The 14,872-nt window shown below is 34.4% G+C and overlaps 1 protein-coding gene across 15 annotated transcripts in view; it reads right to left on the minus strand.

Moving 5' to 3' along the window:
- The window catches only part of PUM2 (pumilio RNA binding family member 2), a 91,806-nt gene that overhangs the window by 25,615 nt on the left and 51,319 nt on the right, over nucleotides 1-14,872 (minus strand). For 5 of the 15 annotated variants that reach the window (XM_082672212.1, XM_082672210.1, XM_082672200.1 and 2 more), the window contains 3 exons: nucleotides 7,632-7,778; nucleotides 7,225-7,515; nucleotides 2,884-3,120 (listed from right to left, as the gene is read on the minus strand). In XM_082672212.1, coding sequence (XP_082528338.1) covers nucleotides 2,884-3,120; nucleotides 7,225-7,515; nucleotides 7,632-7,778 — 675 coding nt within the window. The remainder of the gene's footprint in view (nucleotides 1-2,883; nucleotides 3,121-7,224; nucleotides 7,516-7,631; nucleotides 7,779-14,872) is intronic. The other 10 variants (XM_082672213.1, XM_082672211.1, XM_082672207.1 and 7 more) reach the window with 3 other exon arrangements.

A 14,872-nucleotide genomic window follows, 5' to 3' on the forward strand; every position in this document is an offset into this window, starting at 1 on the left:
TCAATTAGGGAAATTAGAGTAATGAGAATTTATAAATTTTAAAAGGTATGATAATGATTTTGTGGCTATAATTGTTTTTAAAAAAGGAATCTCTATCTCTTAGAAATTTCACACTAGAATATGGAAGATAAAATTACTTCTCATGTTTCTGACTTCAATATATTTAAAAAGCAACAAGGTTGCAAATTTTAACAAAAATATTTTAGGTTATAAAAAAATGAACAACCAAAATTCATCAGTTGAAATACTTGTTCTTCAATCACAAAGTGACTACTGGTCATCCTGCTAAAAATACTTATGTTGATCAAATGACAACTATTTTTTAAAAAATGAAACATCTTTGTTGGAAAGCCAGAAGCACACAATGTTGCTATTCACTTTTCTGTGAATCAAGTAACTAGCATGAGCAAAGGCATAGGTGGTTTAAAAAAAAAAAAAGTTACCTGTTTCATCCAATATTTTAAGAATATCGATATCCAGGCCTACCAATAACTACAATGGCTATATGTCTTAAAAATCTCATAAGAAAATCAGCTGGAACTAATTAATTACAACCAATTCTAATGAAACTGAGAATTTATCCCTATTTTATGATATTATATTCTTAACATGTGAGCAGAGTAAGATTATTTTTTAAATGGCTATGCAAATTCATTTTCATAGGTATTTTATCAATCAGCAGCCTTGATAACTTGATTCATGAAGAAATCCACTTCGGGGATATACAATTTAAAAAATATATTTTTTAGACCAGAGAGCATGTAAGTCTTGCATCGTGATTCAATGACATGAAAACGAAAGATAGATTATTTCCATGAACACTACACAAAGAGCAAATTTATGAAATCTACTTAATTATTTTCAACTTGGCAGGGTCTATTCCTTGTTAACAAACAGGTTGCTAGTCATAATATGACTAAAGCTAAAAGAAACTGGGGAATCACAAAAGAAAATAATCTACAGACAATTTCAATCAGAGGTGTGTTTAAATACTAGATTAAATAAATACTAGATTTAGAAATACTAGATTTCAAGGTGAAGCTAAACTAAGGAGTTTAGCTTAAACCATGGGTACAAAAGTATCAGGCTACAATGTAGAACTGCTGGCCCACACGATGATTACTTCTCATAACTGACTAGAATTCCTTCTAGAAGCATCTATATGCCTGGGTTCTTTATAGTCAAAAAAAAAATCTAGATTGCTATTTAATTAGAGACATCTAAAACGTCATTTATAAACCAATTTCTAAACAAGCTATGTAGAATAATTAATGCCATTTACACAGGCACTAAAGCACAACGTAAGCAGTAACAGTTGACAGAAATCTGATCGGAAACTTATCTATGAAAAAAATGACAGGACGCGACAAATATAATCTTAACAAATGAAACACAAAACTATTACGAAAGGCTATTTTTAGGTTTGCTTTGTTCCAAATTTTGGTGTCAATTTCAAAGTCTCAAAGGCATGTTTTATATGGGAGTTGTAGGAATGGGTCTGAATAGAAATAATAAAAATCAGGAATTGAGTAGCTCCTATGACTAAGAAAAGATAAATGAAGGAAAGTGGTAGGCTAAAAACTGATAAGTTTACACAAACAGTGCTGCAAAGCAGATCTTAGGACCCCACTCAAATAAATTAATTGGTTGTATACAGTCAATATCCCCAAAAAGAGCAAAGGCCCAGAATTTGGGGTGGAGGACCAGTCTTTAAAAAAGAAATCTAGCCCACTTTGTAATAACATAAATCTAAATGATCATCACTGTAAAATATTCCTTTGTTACATGGACACTCACTATATTACTGAGCTTTAGGAAAAAATAACTATAGCCTTATGATAGGGATGGCGGGGTCAAACATAATCACTAATTTATAATATATCTGCTTACAAAAGCAACATTACTTTTTAAATCACAAGCTGATTTAAATCTTCCTAAGCACATAAGAATCAGCAATAGAATCTCTCAGTTTTAGCTGAAATGACTAGAATTACAAAAATCCAAAATCTAATTTTAATAAAATACTTTCTTTGAAGAGACAGGGACGGATTCATACACAGCCTCTGATATCCAAAAACCCTTCAAAATATACTGTTAACTACATGGCTAAATAATTCCTGGAGTGGGAAAAAGGTAACCACCAATTCAAATAATCTTGGGGTGGGGGCAATTTTAATATACAGATATAAACCAAAGTTCTAAATGTTCCGATTTCAAGGGTACAGCAAGCCTAGAACATTTTTTTTCTTAAACAATGTGTTCAAAAGTAAGAGAACTACATGGACCAAACCCATACATAATAAGATTCTCTAACTCACAAACATACTCAATTCATATACCCTGATATAACCCTGTGGTAAAATGGCCAGGCATTCAAAGGCCAAAGCAAAAACCATCATACTAAACTAAATTATTTAAATTCAATAACTTTGTGACTAATGATTGCTTTTGGTGTGCACAAACTTTTTTTTTGAATTTTATTTTACTTTTTTATACAGCAGGTTCTTATTACTTATCCATTTTATATGGTGTGCACAAACATTTGATCGTGAAATTTCTTTCACTATCACGTATAAATAATCGACTTTTCAGATGATCTAAAACACACACAAATCAAAAGCACAGACGAGAAAAAAAACACACCACTGTATTTCATAAAAGGAACATAAGATACAATACGGGTCTTTACCTTACTGTACATTAGACCCTCACTTTGAATTTTCACAAAAGTAGAACTTTTTCAAAAGGCTAATATCTATAAGCAAAAGCAATTTGGCATGTTTTATCCAACATTAAATATTTTACACATATTATAAAACACACACACAAACACACTCACATGTATACATACAAATAAAAAGGGTTTTGGTTTTTTTTTTTTACCTAAATGCAAACTGGATGAGGATCCATGTGATGAAAGTGATGGCGGTGGCGTAAGTGAATGTCCTGGAGTTTGGCTTGGCAGAGGCATGCCTATTGGACTTGGAGAGGAGGAAAATCCCAGACTATTGTAAAATGGTTGCCCTATGGGTGCTAGGCTGCTACTAGATCTTTTGTACAAGTCAGAGCTAGTAGATAGAGACTCTCTCCTTGTGGCACTACTACTTGCAGAACTGCCAACTGAAGAAGAAATAAAAAAAACCCTAATTACATACAGTGTTAACTGAATAAAACCTATCCCCAACTCTTGCTGGGAAATAACAGAAGTGATCACAATAATTATTTTTAGAAACATTATAGAGAAGATAATTACTGTGATAACTATACATACTAACTTATTAATCATAAAAGGGTATAAATGCACCCCAAGAAAATAACCAAATATTTAAGAGCAGTCACTCATATGTTCATTATTTCACACATATTTACCATTGACACATATGATTACTGTGCTTTAATACCCTGGTATGATTTATAAACCCTGAAATTGTAAGTTGTCTGCTTTAGGATATGCTAGAGATTAAATTCCAATAAGGTTAAATTTTGGTAGTATCCTAATCTCTGGAACCAAGTTCTTAGACTTCAACCCAATGCCAAGAAAAGATTATACTGATAAACAGAATATTAATACATTTCCCTCACCATTCACATTTGATTTGGCTTCCAGCTTGTGTTCAAACCATAGTCCTTTAAAGTCCATATTGGCCCGAATATTAGTCAGCTGTGAAGTATAGATGGCAGCTAACTCCTCAGTACTTTTCACACTACACATTCTCCCTATCCTTCAGCAACTAAATTACAAAATACATATGGAAAAATCAAACTTTCTCTTAGAAAACTGATAGCTCTCATTACTGTTATCAACTAAAGACATGTGTTCACTTACCCCTCAGGATCTTCCATTCCTAAGATTCTATTTCTGGCCTCATGAGCCCCTTACTCAAGTAAAGACTGATCAGCCTTTCTTTTCTTATATGGTATACAATTATATCACATCCCTTATTGTTCTACATACCAATTTTTTTTTGTTTTTCACTTAATCCCCAATTCAACTATTAACCTTCTAGTTTTTTTCTTTTGTACTTCATAAAATCATAAAAAAATGGTAGGTTCACATTACCATGTAGCTATGCATGCTCAGAAAAGCAACAAGATCTGGCTGTTAATCAACATATATTTGGATAATCAAATTCTTTACTGTGTTTAAAAGGGTTGTCCAAAACTCCCAATTCATAAGTCTCACTTAGAGCCCGTATTTTCAAGTATGTTTTTTACTGTTTCTAAGCCTTTTTAAACTGAAGCCTTTATATCCAAAATAATTTCATAATACATTTCTTAACCTATCAAGTTTTTTAAGGACAAGCTCTATATTCGGACCAATATGGTAATTCTTTTCAAGAGAATTTTAAAGTTTCTATTAGGTTGTGGTTTTCTAATAGCAAGTCAATTATAAATAGATCATAAGGGTACAGATTAAAGAGAAAAATTAAGCAGAGCACATGGTGGTAGACCAAGTTAAGCTTATTAATACAGATAGGAAACTTAATTACATTGGTTTTACCAAATTTAAAATTCTATAAAGGAAAAATACCAGGCTCACACTACTGTATTAAGCAAAATATTATATAAACAGTATTCAATCTTTTAAACCAGTGAGTGCAGTTTCTGGAAGACTGATCATGTTTTATTGAAATTCTCACTTTTTAAGATATATTACAGGGAAATACTAGTAACTATATGCATTTTTAATAGCAAAAAATAAACACTATTGTAAGAATGGTTTTGGCAAAATTGTCAATGGCTATATTAACTATGCTAATTTAAAAGGACACTGTCAAAGTGATTTTTCTAAAACATGGCTACATTTAAAATTCCTATTTATTTCAGAAAACAATTTATATGACAAGGAAAAAGACAACAGCTCTCTAATGAGAGCAGCAGCACTATTATTCCCCTGGCAAATAATCAAAGAAACCATAGTTTTGACACATGCGATATTATTTTCCTCTAAAAAGGAAAAGCCAAGCCGAACATTTAAAAGTAATTCAGAAATAGCTTTACTTTAAACCTAACAAACTGGCTCCTTAAATTTTACTATATGCCTAAATTATCTGCAACAGTATGACTACAAAATATAAAACAAAGTATACCTAAAATATCTAAGCGGCTAGACAGTGGAGTCACTAATCATTTATCAACTGTGGACAAAATGTTAAATTACAAACTTTCAGTTGTAAAAGAACATTCTAATGGGTCATAGAAATGGTGATTTAATTACTTTATTACAATGGCTAAGCTTCCTGGTGAGCTGAGTTATAAACTGGGGTATTTAACACTACTAAGTATTAATAATTTCATCATATGGGTAAAAGAATGTGTATATGTTACTGTGTGTGTACTTGAGCACATAAACACATTACATTTTAGCTTTCATATAGGTATGGAATTGCCATAATGTAAAAAGGCAATGGGTAGACTTCGAAGAGTACCTAAGTGCAGCACTTGAATGAACGCTCATAAAATGTCCAAGAGGAGGGAGATGACAGGTTATTTATTGGTATTTAGGGGTGGCAACTGTTAATGTCCTCTGAAGCAAGGTAAAACAGAGGTACCCCAAACTGGAAATCAGAATGGAGTAAGCAATGCTCATAAATAAGGGAGGAACGAAGATGATTAGTTTTTGGGAAAGAGGCATCTGCAGGGGACATGTGTAGAGAACAAAATGTTGATGGCTCATCAGTTCCTGAATGCAGGGGGAAGGCTCTTAACAACTAAGAGACAAATGGGAATTTGGAGTTCCTACAAATCTATACCAGACCGAGATTTATCAAGTCTTTTCTCTATTTTTCCTGGATTATTTAGGGTCTACAATCTATAGAAACTAGTTATTTCCACACAAAAATTTTTTTTTATAAAGTTATATGTTCTTTTGATTTTCTCCAGCAATCTAGGATTATCTGGGGAAAATACTTGTCAATTGTGTTAGAAACAAAAAAATGAGTCTATGGGGGCACTTGGGCGAGAGATAAAAAGACTAAGCTCCAAAAGGAATGAAAAAAAATCAAACAGGAAAATTAAAACTAAACAGTCTTTATGTTCACTAGACTTTTCCTCAGAAGTTCCCATGCCCATTTCTTTAGGTAATTTTGTATTAGGCAAATATATTTGCCTTTTGTATTTCATTGTAACAAAAAAGCATTCTGCACCTAAAAGTTTATAGTTGTTCTAGACCATCATATTTATAAATATGAATGTTCAAGAAGTTCAGAAGATACTGTCTTAGAAAATTGGCAAGCACAGTTAGTAATGACTGGCATGTGTTAGTTTTGCCATTTTTCACACCAGAAAAGAATATAATTTAATGTGGTGGGAAAACAGATGAGAACCAGATTTTAAGACTCAAGGACATGAGAGGAATAAAAAACCTCTTGAGGTGTGAATAAATGGCCCTGCCCCTCATAAAGAAAAGGCTGTCAATTGTACCAAGAGAATGAGAGTAAGCTGTTTTTCCTCTGTTTCCTGAATACTCTGGAAACACCAGAGACTGATAATACAATGTGTGTCAACAGGGTGTCAGTGCGGGCCTCTTCTGATTTCAGCTCTTCCTCAGTTACAAAATCAGTTTGTGTGGGTAAATTATTTATTTTGTGAAGCTATTTAAAATTTGGATTTCTTAAGGATTATATATAAAACTAGGATATGGGAAAAAAAGTCCTTTTAAATGAACTTCTAGTGATAAAGGCTAAGTTGTTTAATATAAAGATAGGCATATTTATCTTAGGGGTTTCTGTTTAGAACATTATATCATATTTTATTTTTATATATTATACCAAATAGAGATCATTAACAACCGTTAGCATTTAATAAGAATAAATCATCTGATGAGCACACAAAAATTATTTTAAGATACCAGAAACTTAAGATGGCAAAAATATTTACTTCCTCGAACATTAATATTATAGAGCAAAGGGAAGAGCTAGTAATTAGCATAATACATATTATCCCAAACAAACCTTACTAAAACAAAAATTACAGTAATATAGTTCTTAAAGCCAGTGGAAAATATATTATATTTGAGTAAAGCATGGACTGCTTGAAATGAGTTAAGCATTCCTAAATGTTACAGGAGGTGGTTTTTCAGCTACAAAACTAAACCAATAAACCAGTATCTTATTCCTGTCCTTTCTATACCACAAGCTATTACTGTTTATATTAATATTAAAAACAAATACATATACCTCATGTCCACTTAGCAGAGTACACTCATCTTAAAAAGAAACTTACCTGATGAGCCAAATCCACTGAGGGCTGAGCCTATAGCAGCACCCAAAGAGCTACTGCTTCCAAAGCCAAGAGATGTACTTCCAGGTTGGCCAGGTCCGTGAGAAAATAAAGAACTGCTCTGGGAGCTATTAGTCAAAGAAGTGCTCCCATAAAATGAATTCGACTGCAGATTAGTGCTTGGCTGCTGCGGCTGCTGCTGCTGCGGTGGTGGCTGAGTGCCAAGTGGCCGGAAGAGACCATTTGTGCTGCCTGTGAGACTATTTGCAGTTCCTCCAGCTGCTGCTGCTGCTGCTGTAAATTAAATTTCAGACACTTCTTAAAACTACCCAGAAAACCATTTTCTATTTTTGAAACATCTCAAACAACACCAGAAAAATATTATCCCTGAAAATGTCAGTTACACTTACCAGCTTGTGCTGCTGCTGCTGAACTAATTAAAACAGGTGTTGGAGCCATTAATCGAACTGGAGCTCCGAGGCCAGTTCTTGCTCCAGGGCCAACCACTAAGGCACCAGTCTGATCATAATAGGCAGTTGGAGTTAGTACTTGATAGCCTAGATAATATCAAAATAAATGTTTACCAATGAAAACATTATAGAAAACATGTATTTATTTTCCCCCGTATTTGTGTTTTTATCAACACAGCTATTTATACTGTTAATATAAAAACGTTAGTCACCATATAAAAGCAAACACAGCTGAGAAGGTATTACTAAATATATGAAAATGTACTAAAGCACAAGTAAATTTTTTTCCTAAATTTTAACAGAGATGCCTCTCACTTATGGACAACAAAATGATGAGATATATTCCTTGATATTGAAACCATAGGTAATCAAGGGCTGATGCTTGAAAGTTATTACCATTTAGTCAGTTGTCCCGAGAGGAGAATGGATAGAAAGACTACTGGGAAGTGAGGGAGAATGCTGTACGATTTATTATGCAATTTTAGTAAATTTCTAAACCAAGTGCCTCATTACCAGCATTCCCTTAGATTTTCATTTGTAAGCAGCCCTTTAAAAATTAAATCATGATATAAACAGATAACTCAAAATCATAAGGTTTAACAGTCAATTTGTAAAGGTTCTCAAGCTGCAATCTGAATGAAAATCACATAGGCATTAGTTTTATTACAGCCATGACCACAAGGCAGGTGACAATTTGCATTATTCAGAACGACAGGTGAGTGAAGTTTATCTCTTCATAGACCTTCTCAGTAGGGACTCCTCATCTGAACCACAGAATAGAAAATGACTATTTCGAACAGAAAACTGACTATTTTGCCAATTCTCTCAAGGATGGTGCATAGTAAGTACCACTCAAGATGCATGGGAGAGAAGTTAACTATATATATATACCGTGGATACTTCAAGGCAATAGGGCTTATTCTCTCCCAGAACGCAGGCTGAGAAAGGCTGTCTTATACAGTAACAGAGACTCAGGCTCAAAAGTCTGAGGACCACTTGCAAAACTGCACTGGCAGCCTTGGATACTTTTAAATTTAAACACTACTTTTCCCACTAAGACCAAAACTTTCACATGAAAAGGCTGTTTTAATTAAATACAGTAATTCTGTTTCGCAATTACCATTTTACTAATACAATGGATATGAATTAGGAGGTCCAGCCAAATGAAGAGAAGCATCGGGCAAAACCTAGGAGGGAATGTAAAGCTTTCAAGCCCTCTCCTCATGGAGTGAACATGATGAATTTGAGAAGATTATTAGATATCCAACTGTAACTGTCACATAGGATATGCAAGTCTAGAGTTCAGGAGAGCGGTTCAGGCTGGAATTATAAATATGGGAGTGGTCAACATAAGGATGGTATAAGCTAAAAAAGGACAAAATCACCAAGAAAATAAAAGGGCAGGGCTTATGGCCTGAGGGTACTTTACATTAAGAGGTTGCAGAGAGCAGGAACAAGGGAAGAGACTAAGAGGAAATAGCCAGTAAAGAAAGAAAATTCAAACAATTTGGTCTCTTGGAGGCCAAAGAAAAAAGAATTTGAACAAACACTGAGTGATCAACAATGTCAAATGCTACTAAAAGCCATTAAGAGTTGAGAACCTGACCAATGAATTTAGCAACATGGAAGTCATTCTGGTAAGGATAAAAGCCAAACTGTAGTGAATTCAGTAAAGAATGGAAGAACAATAGACAAGTACAGAAATGCTTTTGAGGAGTTTTGCTGTAAAAAAAGGACCAGAGGCGAGCTACACAAAGGCGGCTGAGAGTAATTTTTTTCTTAACCAGAAAATGTACTTGATTAGCAGAGCATGATATTTAGGTGTTTAAAAATTTTTATTGTTATTGTGAAATAAAACACATAAAAAGTACAAAAAACAGTACATCATAATGACTACAACACAAAAAAGTATAACTACCATCCAAGCCAAGAAACAGAAAATTGCCCAGCATCCCACCCCTCGAAAGTCCCTGCTCTACCAGTCTTCTCTTTCCCTTAGAGTTACACATTCTACTTCCCATAAACGCTTCTCTCTAAACAATCATTTGGTTTGAATTATTTAAAAAATTTTAGGTACGATTCATCCATGTGGTTATACAGAGATCTTCTAGTTTCCATCTTCATTATTGTGTAGCACCTCATTGGACAAACACCACAATGAATTTATCCATTCTACACTTACACGGTTGCCAGTTTGGGGCCACTGCCGACAGGACTGCCATAAACATTTTTGTATATGTATGCTGGTGTGTTATGTATACGTATTTCTCTAATCTAAGGTATATATCTAGTAGTTGACACCCTGGGCCAAAGGGCATGTGTATTTTCAAACTTTGGCAAATAATGCCAAGCTGCCTTCAAAGTGGTTGTGCAAATTTACATGCTTACCACCTTGGTATTAGAGTTTCCATTGCTCCATGACTTCAGTAATACTTGATAATGTCAGACTTTTAAAAACTGGCCAATCTGAAAGACAGGCAGAAGCGTTCTGTTGTGGTTTTGATTTTCTCTCCCCATAAGGAGGCTGAGCATCTTTTCATATGCTAATTAGGCACTGGGATTTCCTCTGGGGAAACAGCTGTTCAAGTCTCTTTCACCCATTTTCCTATTGGTCTGCCTTTTCTTATTGATTTATAATTCTTTATGTATGCTGAATTCAGGTGTTTCACTGTTTTAATGTATTGCAAATATCTTCTTCCATTCTTAGCCTGACCTGTGATTCTCTTTATGGTGACTTTTGAAGTAATGGGTTCAAATTTATTATTTCCTTTATTTTCATAAAAAAATTTCCCTATATTATCTTCTAATAGCTTTAAAATTCCACTTTTCCACACTTAGGTCTAAAATCCAAATGGAGCTGAGTACTGAACACAGGATAAGGCAGCGGTTCAATTTGTTGCCCAAATCATCAATTTTCTTTATTTCATCTTATTTATAAAACAAGTCATTCATTCCTCCCTACTGCTTTTTGCTGCTTTCTTTGCTATTAATTAGGTGGCCATTTCTTTTGGGAATCTCACTTTTGGGGTCTCTACTTTGTTCCACTGGTCTGTTTGTCCATGTAGTAATTCAACTGCAGCTTTAGAGTAAATCTTACTCTGTAAGTTAGAACAGAGCAAGTCCTTCTACTTACTTTTGTTCTTTAAGAATGTTTTGGCTAATCTTGACTCTTTGCATTTTCATTAAATTTTAGTATCAGCTGTCAAAAAGAACCACCAAAAGAACCCATTGGGATTTTTGATTGGAAATGCACTGAAACTACAGGTTAATATGGGGAGAACTGGCATGTTTAAAATATTGAGTTGCCCAATGGTTTGTTTATTTAGGTCTCCTTTAATGTCTAAACAAAGCTGCTTCCCATAGAAACTGGGCACATTTTTTGTTAGACTTATTCCTAGGTACTTCTGACTACTGTAAATAATAACCTTCAAATTTTTCATTTCAAAACATTATGATGTTGGGAGTTCCCTTGCAGTCCAGTGGTTAGGACTCAGCGCTTTTACTGCCGTGGGCCTGGGTTCAATCCCTGGTTGGAGAGCTAAGACCCCGCAAGCAGCGCAGCATGTCAGGAAAAAAAAAAAAAAAAAAGAAAAGGCTGTTGGTTAACAGAAAGATTTTTTTTTTTTTTTTTTTTTGCGGTACGCGGGCCTCTCACTGTCGTGGCCTCTCCCGTCGCGGAGCACAGGCTCCGGACGCACAGGCTCAGCGGCCATGGCTCACGGGCCCAGCCGCTCCGCGGCATGTGGGATCCTCCCAGACCGGGGCACGAACCCGTGTCCCCTGCATCGGCAGGCGGACTCTCAACCTCTGCGCCACCAGGGAAGCCCTAACAGAAAGATTTTTAACCTGATTTTTATATCCAAAAACCTTAACAGAAACACATTAATTCTAATACTTTATCTGCAGATTCAGTTAATACAATCATATTTTCTGCAAATGACAGTTGTGTTTTTCTATTTACAGAACTTTTTCATTTTACTAGAATTTCTCTCATGTTATATACTGGCTAGGCTCTTTAATATAATGTTGAAGAGAAGTATCGTTAGCAGAAATCCTTGTCTTATTCCCAGTCTTAGATGGAACACTTCCAAGTATTTCCTATAAATAGCAAAGTCTATCATCCTTGGGAAGTGGGGTAGGGTGTTTAATTCCCTCCCGACTCCCCAGCATATTAAAGACGTTATCTTCTGGTTCATAACTGTTAAAGAGGTTTTTTTTTTTAAAGTCAATATATAAATTTATTATGCTTTTCCTGCATCTTTTGAGAAGTTCTTATGATTATTATCTTTTAATGTGGCGAATTACACTGTGATTTGCTAATGCTCATCTTGCATTCTTGGGATAAAACCAACTTGTTCATGATATATTATCCTGCTTTACATTGCTACATCTGGTTTGCTAATATTTGAGGATTTCTAAATCCATGTTCATAAGTCTGATGAGCCTACAATTTTCCTTTTCTGCACTGTTTGACGGGTTTTAATATCAAGATAATGCTAGTACCATAAAATGGCATGGGAAGAACACCCTCTTTTTCTGTTCTCTGGAATTTTAAAAATTGGAATTGTTGGAATTATTTCTTCCTTGAATGCCTGATATCATTCACCACTGAAGTTGTGCTGGTCTGGAATTTTCTTGGAATATTTTTGATTACTCAATTGATTTAATGGTAATGAACTTTAGATTTTCTATGTATCCTTGAGTGTGTTTGGTTACACTGTTCTAGTTATTTGTCCACTTTGTCTACAATTTCCAATTTCTTAACATGAGATTGGTTCCGAATACCCTCTTATGATTATTTTATTTTTCTGATATTGGTTATTATGTCTTCTCTCTTTACCTTTTTTTTTGATGAACCTCTCAGAGGTTTATCAATTTTATTAGTCTTTTCAAAGACGTAAATTTTGGGATAACCTGACTCTTTTAACTATATGTTTGTCATCTATTTCATCCACATCAGTTTCTATCTTTATTATTTGGCTTCCTTCTACAATTCTTTGGGTTTATTCTCTTCCTTTTATGGTTCCCAGACAGAAACTTATTTTCTAATGTATGCATTGAAGCCTATATACTCCTGCCATTTGCAGCAACATGGATGGACCTAGAGATTATCATACTAAGTGAAGTAAGCCACACAGAGAAAGACAACTATCATATGATATTGCTTATATGTGGAATCTAAAAAAAAAAAAACGATACAAATGAACTTATGCACAAAACAGAAATAGACCCACGGACATAGAAAACAAACTTATGGTTACTAAAAAGGAAGAGGGGGCAGAAATTAGAGAAGTTTCGGAGTAACATATACACACTACTATATATAAAATAGATAACCAACAAGGACCTACTGTATAGCACAGGGAACTATACTCGATATTTTATAATAACCTATAAGGAAAAAGAACCTGAAAAATAATATATATATATAAATATAACTGAATCACTCTGTTGTACACATGAAACTAACAACACTGTAAATCAACTATACTTCAATTAAAAAAAAAAAGCCTATATACCCCTCTTCTATGTTTTGTTTTTAAGTGTAGGCCACAAGTCTAAATATGTAGCATTTTCATAATCATTCAGTTCAAAAGTTTCTGATTTCTATTGTATTATCTTTTTGTTACTTATCTAAAAGACACAAGAGATTAAAAAAGACATGGTCCCCACACTCAAGAATTATACAATTTGTAGCGAAAATAATGTACTATATTCTTAATTCTAAGATGCCACTTATTTTCAGACATGACATTGATCAAATAACTTTCCTTAGGGAGAAATACATAACTCTTCCACTTTAATTTTAACACACTTTATACCTCCAAACATGGTAAAATAATTAAGAAAACAAACCACAAATAGCTAAATGAAACGCAAGGAAGACAAAAGTAGTAAAGAAAGGAGCAAGTTATGTGCCACAAGAATGGCAAAAAGAATGATTATTATTATTTTTCTTTTTTTTGGCTGCGCCACGCGGCCTGTGGGATCTTAGTTCCCTGACCAGGGATCGAACCCACACCCCCTGCACTGGGAGCACTGTGTCTTAACCACTGGACTGCCAGGGAAGTCCCAGGAGGAATAAGTATTAATGAACAAGCAGTGGGAAAGATTTGGGAAGGCTTCATGGAAAGGATCATATTAAACGATGAGAAGGAAAGTTAATCACAAAGTATAAAGCAAGGCTTTAAAAAGGAAAATGTAAAAGTATATATCCCAATTTTGCTTAAAATTTATAGAAGTGTATTCTAAACTAAAAGTATTAGCTAGGGCTAAAGGCATAAAAGGATATTTGTGGAACAGTATGTGGTCTAGTGTGTTAAAGCATAGGACCAGGACAGTACTGATTAGGTTAAAAGGTATCAATAGTTTGGAGCTATATTAATGAAAATGTTAAGAAGCAGAATGGTATGAACTAACCTGTATTTTTGAAAGGTAACTGAGGGGAGAATAAAAAGATGGAATAAACAGAAGAGATTGGAGGCAGACAGAGTTAGTGGGAGGATATAGGAGAAGCTGAACAAGAATAGCAGAGATGAAAAGAAGTGAACATGAGAGAATAAACAACAACTGGCAAGTCACTGAATGTGGAGCACAAAAGAAAACCAAGAGTTAAAGATGACTCTGAGAATGAAGCCAAAAATTTCTAGCTCAAGGGGATAGCGGGGTTAATAGTGAAATAGGGTAAACAATAAGATAAGCAAATTTGGGAGAGGTGAGTTCATTTTTGGACATTTTCAGTTTAAGGAGTGGCAGGAACATATACACGGTAACATCTTGTACAAATGTAGAAATGTGTTAAGTGTTCAGAAAAGAATCCAAGATGCAGACGTAAACTCACTGGTTTATTGGTATAGGAAAGACAGGTGAAAAGATGAAAGTAGTTAAGACTCTTCCACAGAAAAAATATAAAGTATCTCTGTTTTTCCAATATTGAAACTAAGGTTCAAAGAGGAAAGTAACATGGCCAAGGTCACACAATTAATTGGCAGAGCAATATGGCAGATCTGACTCCAAAGCATCTAGTCACTAAAGCCAGAAAGTCTTTTACATTTAAGTGATATACAGAGGAAAGGGAGACTGACAAAAAGCAATGAGCAAGATGGGAGAGCCAGGAGAGTAAAATATCACACAAATGTAGTGGAGCGGAGCTGCAGAAAGTTGGACATACAACAAAGTTG

Source organism: Grampus griseus (genome assembly GCF_964374135.1).
Source record: "Grampus griseus genome assembly, chromosome: 15".
NCBI lineage: Eukaryota > Metazoa > Chordata > Mammalia > Artiodactyla > Delphinidae > Grampus > Grampus griseus.